The sequence below is a fragment of the Notolepis coatsorum genome (assembly GCF_963971535.1).
Source record: "Notolepis coatsorum genome assembly, chromosome: 19".
Taxonomy (NCBI): domain Eukaryota; kingdom Metazoa; phylum Chordata; class Actinopteri; order Aulopiformes; family Paralepididae; genus Notolepis; species Notolepis coatsorum.
Genome location: NC_140183.1, coordinates 89,890,165 through 89,902,462, shown reverse-complemented (window position 1 = coordinate 89,902,462; position 12,298 = coordinate 89,890,165). Strand labels below are relative to the sequence as shown.

The 12,298-nt window shown below is 42.3% G+C and overlaps 2 protein-coding genes across 2 annotated transcripts in view; one reads left to right on the top strand and one right to left on the bottom strand.

Moving 5' to 3' along the window:
• The window catches only part of znf526 (zinc finger protein 526), a 33,545-nt gene extending 31,852 nt beyond the window's left edge, over positions 1-1,693 (bottom strand). The window contains exons 1-2 of the mRNA XM_084336850.1: positions 1,510-1,693; positions 262-765 (exon numbers count right to left, since the gene is read on the bottom strand). Of these exons, the coding sequence (XP_084192976.1) occupies positions 262-550 (289 nt within the window). The 5' untranslated portion in view covers positions 551-765; positions 1,510-1,693. The remainder of the gene's footprint in view (positions 1-261; positions 766-1,509) is intronic.
• A 1,292-nt stretch (positions 1,694-2,985) lies between these two features.
• gsk3ab (glycogen synthase kinase 3 alpha b) overlaps positions 2,986-12,298 on the top strand; it is a 70,736-nt gene continuing 61,423 nt past the window's right edge. The window contains exons 1-3 of the mRNA XM_084336852.1: positions 2,986-3,363; positions 9,886-10,073; positions 10,668-10,751. Coding sequence (XP_084192978.1) covers positions 3,177-3,363; positions 9,886-10,073; positions 10,668-10,751 — 459 coding nt within the window. The 5' untranslated portion in view covers positions 2,986-3,176. The remainder of the gene's footprint in view (positions 3,364-9,885; positions 10,074-10,667; positions 10,752-12,298) is intronic.

Genomic DNA, 12,298 nt, shown 5'->3' with positions numbered 1-12,298 from the left:
ACTAATTTGCATGTGTACAGTACAGTCACACACACACACACACACACACACACACACACACACACACACACACACACACACACACACACACACACACACACACACACACACACACACACACACACACACACACACACACACACACACACACACACACACACACACACACACACACACACACACACACACACACACACACACACACACACACACACACACACACACACACACATTTTGCCACACCACCGCCTCACGTCTGACCTTGTTGCTCCACCTCCATCCCAGCCTCTCTCATGTGCATCTCCTGGTGGAGCAGCAGCTCGTCTGGGTTCACCAGCAAGGCTCCACACTCCAGACACTGGTACTGGCTCTCTCCCATCTCCGAGATGCCCTGGATGGCCATGGTCTCCCCCGCCTCCCCTTCCGGCCCGTTGTGGATCTGCTGATGGACCAGCACTTCCTCCAGGGTATTGAAGAGCTGGTGGCACTCGCTGCACATGTATTGGTGTTCGACGTACACGCCTTCCTGCTCCTCCTGCTGCTCGGCCATGGCTGTCCGTGCGTGTTGTGTAGTGGAGAGTACCTAGGCTCTATTTACCCACTTGCGACTATTTTAAATAATAGAATAATACCGTTTGGAAAATGACATTGCTATAGTAGTGTGGGTTGTCTTTATTCTGATTACTGACTGGAATTCATAGTTGACCCACTTTTATTTTAGACTACTACATCACTGAAAAAGTATATTGCCTTATGTGTGCCTTGCTGGTTATTGGTAAAATGTAAGGTGGTGTGTGTGTGTGTGTGTGAGTGAGAGAGAGAGGGGGGGAGAGAGAGAGAGAGAGAGAGAGAAAGACAAGAGACTACAAATAAGGCCCTATGGTTATGACTGAGATTCTGAAATTGGACAGTTCTGTATTACAAAGGCTCCTTCTTAGTCATCGTGGACAACAACACAAAGGCAACCCCTGTACACAAAACAACACCATTTTGTCAAACAATCTGCTCCATCATCAATGTTGTGTGGAAAAAAAGGCGAATGTGGGCCAACAACAACACTGGGAGTATTGACGAGTCCAACATACAATAATTATATGAGGCTATAACATAACGTAAATTGCACATTTTAATCTTTTACAAAAACAGACTCAATAAGGAATTCATAAAGAAGGTAGGAACAATCGGGCATGCAAACATTAAGTTTAAAAAGAAAATATGAAGCCCTATGCTATGGCATTCACAAGAACGCAAATGTGTTAAAAAAAAAAAAAAAAAAAAGTGCTACTGATACTTATTGTACTTGTAAATATGTCTCATGGCTTTGTTTCCTGTATGTGTGTTGACATATGGAGAGCTGTTGGCGGCGCTCCCCTTCATATTGAACACCTATTCCCCGGCACCGCGGTGTCCTGACTGGGCTCCCCGGTTATAGCGGCGGGCGTCAGGCGGCGCTAGTCGCGTCTCCCCGCAGGTCTCTCACTGCTCCGCCGGGCCCTTCTTTCTCCTTACCTCTCATTCTACTGTCGTCGGACGAGTCCCTCGTGTTGTGCTCGTCACTCTGCCTTGTTCACGCAACAACCACGTACCTTCCTAATATTCATTTTTCACCGACTACGGTCCTAAAATTCACAGTTTAAAAGGCATAACGTGCCTAATTATCTTTCAATGCGTGAAATACACAACGTTTGCCTGCCGATCGTCTCCATTCTTGTGGAATGATGTCCCGCCTCACGCTCGCAGCGCTCGGAGTTTAGAGACTACGATTGGACGGATCGTTTGTCACTCATATAAATCGAGCGCCTTTATCATGGGTCTTGTAGTTCTTTGCTGTAGTACTGTGTGACACTCGTGATAATTAGGTTGCTTGACTGATTAATGAATTATTATTTACGTGATTGTTTATTTATTTAACTTGTATTTATTTATTATCCATTCTTTCATTTTCCACGTTGATTGGTCTAGGGTCCCATAGGCTGCTTACCCTTTTTGAAAAATGTCTTGGTTGTTTATTTAACTTAATTGCCTGAATGAATGAATGAATGAACACTTTATTTAACAGATTGCAGAAAGGGTACAATACAGTACAGCTCAATACACACAATTGTTAAGGGATGCAGACCAGAGAAAGACGTTTGTCTTGTTTACATCAGGGTCCCCCATTTTCAATTTATAGTGACATTTATGACATACACAACATACATGACATCATGACATGTATGGCATAGGGACATACATGACATGATACAGGTATATAGTACTGTTACATTTGTGATATATACGATATGCAAATATACAGTACTGTTACCCATAGATCCTGACATAGAGTATATATGATGGGGAGGAGACTGTACATTAGGAAAGCTAATGCATAAAGTTGTCGAGCCAATGCATTATCCTTGGCATAGGCACACATACACAGTGCAACTTCTATATTTGCATTGATTGATTGATTGATTGATTGATTGATTGATTGATTGATTGATTGATTGATTTAAAAGTTTATTAACAGATTGCAGAATGGGTACAATACAGTACGGCTCAATACACACAATTGTTAAGGGGATCCAGACCAGAGAAAGACTTTCGTCTTGTTTACATCAGGGTCCCCCATTTTCAATTCATCATAACATATACGACACACATGACATACAGATAGACAGTACTGCTACATCTATACATTTATGACTTACTGTCAAAGTGATACTCAATGTGAATGAAAATGAATTGAAAATGGGGGACCCTGATGTAAACAAGACGAAAGTCTTTCTCTGGTCTGCATTCCCTTAACAATTGTATGTATTGAGCTGTACTGTATTGTACCCATTCTGCAATCTGTTAATAAAGTTTTCAATCAATCAATCAAACGTTTTGTTTCCCAGGAACACAAGTGGCCACTTTTTTGTAGTCCTGACTAAAAAAGACTCCATTACCCATGATGCAGCGCGTCGTCGTGCGTCAGGTCCCCAGTCCCCCCACCAACACCGTTCAGAGAAGAAGAAAGGGGGGAGACGGACAAGCTAGCTTATTAGACGATACGCTATTATTAATACAGTTTAATTCATAACGAATATTTAAGAAGAAAATATAGGTTATAATAAGTCTGTGCCTGCTTGGCTCTTATTATCGCGGTTACCTCCCCCCCCTGTCCCCGGCTTTAGTGCAACAGGAACACGAACATGAGCGGCAGCGGGCGGCCCAGGACCAGCTCGTTCGCTGAGCCTCCCGGAGCTCCCGGCGCCGCGGCGGCCCAGGCCGGGCAGGCAGCAGCCGGGGGGAGCTCGGCAGGAAAACCCGGTGCTTCCCAACAGGCCAGTGGTGGTGGAAGCAGCAGCTCGTCGAGCTTTGGAAATTTAAAACTATCTAGTGAGTATTGTTTGTGACTTGATTATATAATAGAACTCCGTTGGATATGTAACGCTGTGGTTATAATTGAAAGCTTCGGGACTAACGTTGGACGTTTTAGCTTTTATGTTGCTAAATGCTAACTGAGGAGCTAACCTCAGTTAGCCAACACTTTGCTCAACTAAAGTCTGCTAGCTTGCTAGCTATAGCTAACGTTAGCTAGCGAAGTTTTTTTTTAATGAGATAAGTGTTTTTGAAATAAGGGACCTTTCCGATGAAGGTATTTCAGTGCATATGGGCTAATAATGTTAGATTAGCCCAGCCTTACCTACTGACATAAAGGCTGGTGGTAACGTTAGCTAGCTGACATTAGCATTTAATTTCTTCGCTAAATATTTCCAGCTATTAACGCTAACATTACGTGAACGATCGGTAACGTAATGTTAGTCGGCCTCCTTCAGGATGTCAGGAGTGGTATGATCGTTATAGCTAGATGGTTATTATTATGCCATGATGCTACCTAACGTTACTACGAGATGAGACGAGCTAAACCAACGGGGTTAACGTTGACGAGTCTGCTGTAATCTTGACTACAGTATTAACATCTTAGCTAGCCATGTCTCTAAACATGGGATCCACTGTCTGTGACTGAATATCATAACTCTGCTAATGTTAGCTAGCTAGCTCCCAGTAACGTTGGCTCTCACACACAACCTAATGCTACAAACCAATGATGTAACGTAACGTTAAATATAACCCAGCTAGCTCACCAGCCGTCTGATCTGTACAGCTGTAGAGAATCGGGACAGTTGGCAAAGGAGAAATGTTTCCTTTTAAATCTATATAGTTGATTGAATATAATATAACCTTATCTCGCAAATCAATTTCATATAACTATAGGTAAACACAGCTCTACTACTCCCAGTTAAAGTGAATGTAGGGTTGCTGCTGACTCAACAATAGTGTGCAGCTGTTGACACCTGTATGTAGCTAGTTGCTTGTCAAGGCACCCCCAGGAGGTAACCAGGCCCAGGGACTCAGCTATAAATTAGGCCATTTGTTTCGTTCACATCATCTTGGACGGATGGAGCAACTAATTATCTACCGTAATGGTACATAGTTTATTTTATGTAATGTTTCCTATCAATCCCCATTTTCACTGTAATCCAGTAAACTGTAGTTCCCAACAGCACATTATTCTTTCAACTGGTTTCACTGGTGTAAGGACAGGAATTTACAGTATGCCCAGTGGTCGAGGTTGCAGTTGGCTGTATATTTGTATGGAGGGACACAGGTGTTGACAAGGTCAGACCTGAGGAGAGACCAGAGCTGCAACATTGCAGCACAATATCCATGTCAAACATAGCAAGTCAGCAGTATGCACACAGGATTGAAACCTGTCTACATTTGAAAAGAACTGTTGCAGTATATTCTTATTCAGGGGTCAGCCCTGTCAGCTAATACCGCACTGTGAAAGAGCTCCACTCAACAGTGTTACCTATGGGCCACTGATGAAGTGTCGGTGTGAAGTGACTTGAGTAGAGAGGGGGGTGGGGGGCATTTGCAGGGTGAAAGATAAGGGCACAGAGGTAAGGGACAAAGTGGATGGGAGTAGTAGAAATATGGAACAGATCAAGCAATGTAGTTAACTGCATCCTGGATGACTTGGACTATATACTGTGGAGTTGAAACTTGAAAGGCTGTTTATATTTTTCGCTGCGACCAGCAGCTATATAGGTCGGTTGGTTGGTCCACAAAAAATTCCCCACCCTCTAGCAACCACAGGTTCACCCTAGGAGGTAGAAATTTAGCATGGAGGTAAAGTGTGTATGTTCGTGCCACTTGGCCAAAAGGGGTGTGACAACGGGAGTGGCCTCTATCGCAAAAAAGGTTACCGCTATCGTGAATTTGCACTTGTTTAGGTAAAATTATGTTGGTTATATAATGACTTTGTGGTAGGGGCGGTTGGATATATCAATAATAATGTTTAGCTCAGCAAAGCCTGTCCATTCTCTATTCAGCCTATTGTTAGTATACAGTAACTTTTCTAGTTAGTTTAATTCATTAATAAATCATGCCCTACTTTGTACTTCCTCTTTAGTTTTTGCATATTAGATAACAAACATTTATTATGAAACTAAGGGCCCACTACAGATATGTGTGGACTGCATCACTCAAGGGTACATCCATACTAGGACTGTCCTTGACAAAAAAAATGCTTAGTTGACTAATACTCATGGAATTTGTTGCCTACTCTTATTAGTTGGTTTAATCGACAATTGTGTTTCCCCACATGCAATCATTCAGAAGGAAGTTCTTTAAATCTAGAGCTTACCATAAATGTGCTCATAATTTTTCAGGAAATGATTCATTCAGCATGGAAAAAGGCATAACGATGACTAATGGACTAACAAAGTCTTGGTCCGCTAAGGTGAAATTTACTGATTAATCAACCAATTGATTTAAGAGGGGGCAGCCCTAATCCATACAATCCATCTCTGATCAATGCCAAGCAAGGTTCAGTCACAGTCACACAACTCCTAAACGCTAGTGCCTTGATCTGAAGAAATGCAGAGCTGTGATACACAGCGATTCAATCACTAATTATTCTGGCCCTCTCAGACCCACTCCTATCCGAGCTCCGGGAGGGTCATCAAGGAGAACCTGCCTTTTCTCAGTCCTTGCCCCACAATGGTGGAATGAACTACTCACCCACCCCAGTTAGGACAGCCGAAACCCGTCCCATCTTTCGCCTTCGACTAAAGATGCACTTCTTCAACCATTATCTAAAAAAAAATATATATATATATATCTAACCCTAACTAACCTTACTGTCATGCACTTGTCCTAATAAACTAACCTACACTGTAGCACTCAACACTTTGATGAACATTGTTACTCAGCTGATAAGAGTTGTGCCCTTCCGGCCTTCCTGATGACTTGTCGTACAGAACTTGCAAGTCGCTTTCGATAAAAGTGTTGGCTAAATGTTAATGTAATCCTGTTACTGTGAAATGAATGTACTGGCATTTTTTTATTTAGAAATGAGCAGTGAATTAATTGATTTTAGAAAGTCTGCAGTGCCTGGGCTTGAAATCACTTGCCCGCCCCCCCCCTCTCACCTTTTTTCTTTCCTACTCATTAGACATGCGTTAACTTTCACGGGAACCAAAGCTCTTGACTGACAGCTGGTCAGAGTGCTCATCTTTGCATTCATTATTAAAAGCACTATCATGCCACGGCTGTTCCATACTTAATGCCCTCCCCTCTGACTTGTTTAAGAAGAGGGTGAAAGTGATGCTAACGGGCTGTGTAGACCACAGTGGACTGTGTCGCTGGAAAGTTGCAACTTGTGGGAACCTCGTAAGTAGTCACTGACCTCAGGAAACGGAATGTATTGGATGGTCTGAGGGCAGGGAATGTGATCTAGGTCAGTCATGTGGCCGTGATAGCTATTGCACTCTGCAGCTTGCTTTTTGCTTTGCTAATAAATCTGAAAATGGTTTAGGCGTTCACCATACTGCTCAACATTGTCATATTTGATTGCAGGGAGTCCTCAAGAATAGCCAAATGGTGTTAATTTTTCACCAATTAAGTTAACCACTCCTGTACAGTATATTGAATCCATGCTGCTGTATCACTACAGATTATGAAGACCGATGCGGCTAAAAAGGGTTGTTTCAATTAGTATTCACTAAAAGTGTATGCACTCTTGCCAAGTCATCTGCCTCCATTTTGAGATACATAGCCTGTGGTACTACGGAGGGATGAAAGTTGGCATCTGAATTAGGAGATATGAGGCCCAATTGGAGCTCACAAGATGGTCTTGTTGAGACGGGCGGAGTGAGCAAGTGTAGTAAATGGTAGGGCACTGGGCGTGCTACTGTCCAATCCATGCAATGTTATCACAGGCTCTGACAAGCCGCTTGGCAACAGGCCACCTCGCTACTGTTCTTCCCCTCCCTCCCAATCTCACAGTTTCTGGTACCCATGTGTTAGTCAGAACACTCGACTGTATGTCCACTAGGGTTGGGGGAAAAATCGATACGTAGTAGTATCATGATACTTTGTGTGGTGATACTGTATCGATACAAGGACGCCAAGTATCGATATTTAATTATTTATAAAAAATGTATTTTTTTTTTGTATAATGAAGTTGCATTGTTCATTTCAATACCTGTAATAGTAAAGTAGTCCACACACACGTGTGCATTCAGTTAAGTTGGAATATGACTGTAATACAAACAGTTCAGTTTGTCAGCTACATGCAACACAGATGACAGTGTTTACATCTGTCTGCTTGAGAAAATACCATGTTCTGCAATAAAAATTATTGAAGTGAGATGAACAGACTGAAAACTTTATTTTATTAGATGAAACATGTTGACAAAGTTTTACTTTGCAATTGAAAAAAGGTAATAAATCGCAATATATTGCAATACTCATCATATCGCAATATATTTAGTATCGCAATACTATCGTATCGTGACTCGAGTATCGTGATAGTATCGTATCGTGAGATCTCTGGTGATTCCCACCCCTAATGTCCACTCACACACACAGCTGAGCTAACGCTCGACATGCCAAGCTACTGTTTGACCATAACCAGAACTGTCACTCACTGATAGGAGCCGCTAACTTTACTTGTTTTCCATAAGGTCGAACATTAGCCAGACACGATGACCCCGTTTCAAGTCTTCTTTAGAAACACACCATACACTTAGTCATCTGACATGTAGCGCTCAAGACCTCACTAGTCCAACTACTTAGTGATTTCCTCAGTTTGCCCAAGGAAGGATGTGCATGTAATTGTATGTAGGAAGGTATTGGACCGGGGCCAGTGAGGTGAGTGCGGTCATAAGGGTCTAAAGTAGTATGGCGTCTCCAGGCTATGGGGAAGCAGGGGAGAGTGGTATGAGGAGAATCAGGAGCTCATTAGCAGCCCAGTGGAGTCCTTAAAACGTCTTCAATTCACATTTACTAATAAAAGGTATTAAATTGTCTTAAATTCTGTTTGGGGAGGCCTTGAATATCAATTTATTTATTGAATGCTGTAAGCAGGGTCCAAAATTAACTATAAATGATCATCAGTCCACTCTACAAGAGGAAGTTGACTTGATTAATTATGGAAACATAGACTGCCTGCTGGCTGGAGGCTAAATGAGACAGGATTTTTTTTTAAAGCCATGTATATACTATGAAACCGAGAACCACCATAATACACCGTCCTGGGGTCTAAATAACTTTCAACATGGAATTTGGCATTCTACCTTGATATAGCTTCAACATGGCCAGCCCAACCACAGAATCCACAGTCGTCTTACAAGTAGCCCAGTACACTTATGAAAAGAGGCCTACAGGAAGGAGCCTTTGGCAGGTGAGCCAAAAGATTAATTCCGGACTCTGGCTATAAGACTATTGTTAATTTGTAGTGATTAATATAATATTATTACTAGTAATTGTCATTTAGCCTTACTGATCATTTTGAACTGACACTTGCTCAGAAGATTATGTCTATATTTTTACATGATGTTTATTTTTATTGCAAAATAAGCAGTGGCATTAGAAGATCTTAGGTGTTGGATTGAACTTGTTGATGCATGTAGACACTCTGGTGGAGCCCTGGTGTGTCTGTGGAGGTCATAACCATTTAGAGACAGAGGGAGCGCTTGTTGATGTTTAACTCCTCCCTCCTAGAGCCATATGAAATCCGTTTAATTTTTTTCCAAATTCCATTAATTTTTTTTCCAAATTCCGTTTTTTCCGTTTTAATATTTCAGAATTCTGTATTTAGCTTTGTACGCTCATTTTACCATCAGAAATAGTGTCTAATAAGTGGGAATGAATAAATGTCCAAATTTTAATAAGATATAACAGTCCATTTAATAGGGCTGTTTTAAATACTTCGAAGCTTCGTTCGATGGGCATGGGATTCGAATATGAAAATAAAATTCGATTATTAAAAAAAATAAATAAAAAATTATATATATTTTTGCAAAATCAACTCTGCCTCTCTTTGTTAACTACAACAAGCGATGCTGTTTGTTATTTAAGATGAGGTCGGACTCGGCACTGGCAGATTTGTGTTTATTGTGCTGCTTTTATAAAGCCTCAAATGACTTTCATTTCATGAAAGCAAAGTGTTTTGTTTGTCTAAGGTTTAAACTTTACAGCACTGACAAAGTTGAACAAAGTGCTGTACAAGTCACACAACATAAAAAAAAAAGTAAATTATTATTATTTTTCTTTTAATAGTTGATTCCATTTTTATTGCTCAATTCCGTGATCGCGGATTCCATATGGCTCTACTCCCTCCCTGGGGGGCATGTGTGGAAAGGATGAGCTGGGGTGTTCTGTAGCTATTTCCCATGTGAGTAAGCATGGGGAGGGGATAAGGGAGCTGAAGTGGAGCGAAGTACACGTGCAACCGCCAGTGTCTAAAATCAGAATATTTCCATAAATGTCATAAGTGGTCCACTGGTAATCGAGCAGTGTTGGGAATGTTTCTAACCATGTGGTTGTCCCATCTTTTATTCTCTCCAGGAGACAGTGGCAAGGTCACGACTGTGGTGGCCACGCCTGGCCAAGGCCCGGACCGCCCACAGGAAGTGTCCTACACGGACATCAAGGTGATTGGCAATGGCTCCTTTGGAGTGGTATACCAGGCCCGCCTCATCGACAGCCAGGAGATGGTGGCCATCAAGAAGGTCCTGCAGGACAAGAGGTTTAAGGTATGCTGAGGCCGTGGCTATCCTGTTCATTCTGCAGGTTAAATGCTGTTATAAGAAGCTGTGTGTTGAACCATCTGCCAGAGAGCTTCTTTCCCCCCCACTAGACATTGCCCTTTGACATGATACATTGGAATTTGATAGCCTGTATCATTTTGTGGAATGAAAGAACATGCGTAGCAGTCCTCCCAGCTGACATGTAATAACATAACAGTAACACCCATCAAACCCATCCAGGAGGGTCATCAAGGAGAAGCCGCCTATTCTCAGTCCTTGCCCCACAATGGTGGAACGAACTGCCCACCACAGTAGGACAGCCGAAACCCATCCAATCTTTTGCCGTTGACTAAAGACGCACTTCTTCAACCATTATCTGAAATGAAAAAATAAAAATTATAATCTAACCCTAACCTTACTGTCATGCACTTGTCCTAATATACTAACCTACACTGTAGCACTCAACACTTTGATGAACATTGTTACTCAGCTGATAGAGTTGTGCCCTTCCTGATGACTTGTCATACAGAACTTGTAAGTTGCTTTGGATAAAAGCATCAGCTAAATGACTAAATGTAAAACCCCTTCTTCTCATTGTAGAACCGAGAACTACAGATCATGAGGAAGTTGGACCACTGCAACATTGTGAGGCTACGTTACTTCTTCTACTCCAGTGGGGAGAAGGTTTGTATTTCTTGTTGACTAATGGGGGGGGGGGGGGGGGGTTGTGCTGCCACACCCAGTCAGTTAACACATTGGACGCCAGAGGGCGCTATGGGCATTGGGCCGTTGCGTGCCAGCGCTTTGTTCAATGAAGAGAATGCAGTGTTTGCGAGTGCTTAAAATATATGAAATATTATAGCTATGGATCTAATAACGCTGTAGATTGTCAGTAAGTTCCTTCTGGTCAACATGCAAAAAACAAGATTGTTTTTTCATCCGTACATTTCCGTTTTATACCGTGGTGAATAAGAGTATAGTTTGGGTGATTCTGAGTAATCCCAGGAAAATACACGAAAATAGCCCTTTAGTGAAATCCAGTTATCACGTTGTCATTTTTCGCCTGATTATCGAATCTTCCTGAAATCAACGCTAAATTATTGTTATGTCTCCTCATGCACCCATGAAAGGGGGCTTGTAGCGGGGCGCCCCTGCGTGCTGTGATGTGACTAACGGTAAACAGCACACACAGAGTCTACACAGACAGCTTCGATCGCGGGAGAAAGAAATATCAGATCAACGCAAGATTGGATATATAGTGTCCTTACCTTGTCTCTGATGTAATGCAAAAAAAATTATCTGATCGCCATTCCAAGTACTGGTCGCGGAGGTCCGTCCCACGTTGTCCGGCATTGCATATGAATGGGGGGGGGGGCTAGTTGATGCATCGTTGTAAGCGCTTGTCCTGCCAGCGTGAATTTTAAAGGCAACCAACTTGCGTCTAGCCCCGCCACGCCCCCGCGGAGTTTCGGAGTTGGTTAAGGTTAAGGTTAGTCATTGTTTCGGAGTTGGTTAAGGTTAGAAGGGTTAAGTTTAGGCGCTGTTTCGGAGTTGGTTAGAGTTTGTCGCAGAGAACGGCAATAGAATGCAGTCTATTTCCGCACTGCAGCTCTCTCGCGCTGCCGCGGTCACATGGGCGTAGTGGCCAATCAGAGAAACGCTGAACACAAGTTGGTTGCCTAAAATATTCACACGTCCTGCCAGAGTATTTAAACCCCGCCCGCATGGCTCAGCTCGGCCCAGAAAACAAACTACATCGTTTCAAATGGAGTGCAATAGCGGCCGAAGGCGTTAGAGGGCGGTATTGACCGTCTGCCAGCTCAGACACATTCAGAACAGTATGCACAGGCTGCCCCGATGAATTATGCGAATAGCGAATAAAATAAATAACGATTAAAACCCGATATCTTGCAAATATACAGAGGTTGTTCGTTCCCTGTCCAGATAACAGCAGAAGGAAATTTTATTTTAAGCACCAATTTGCACGAACAACCTTAAAACAAAGGTGCACCTCAATTATATGTATCAAACTATGGAACTCTTTGCAGAATGATGAAAAGAGTTCCACTAATATATTTCACTTCAAAAGGTTGTGCAAAGAAAAGATACATAGACAGTATAGCACAGTTTAGTATAATATTGCAGTTTAGCGTGTTAGGATGACGTAGCATAGAGTTGCAGTGTAGGCCAGTATGAGTATAGTAATATAGTATATAGCAGCGTAACATAGA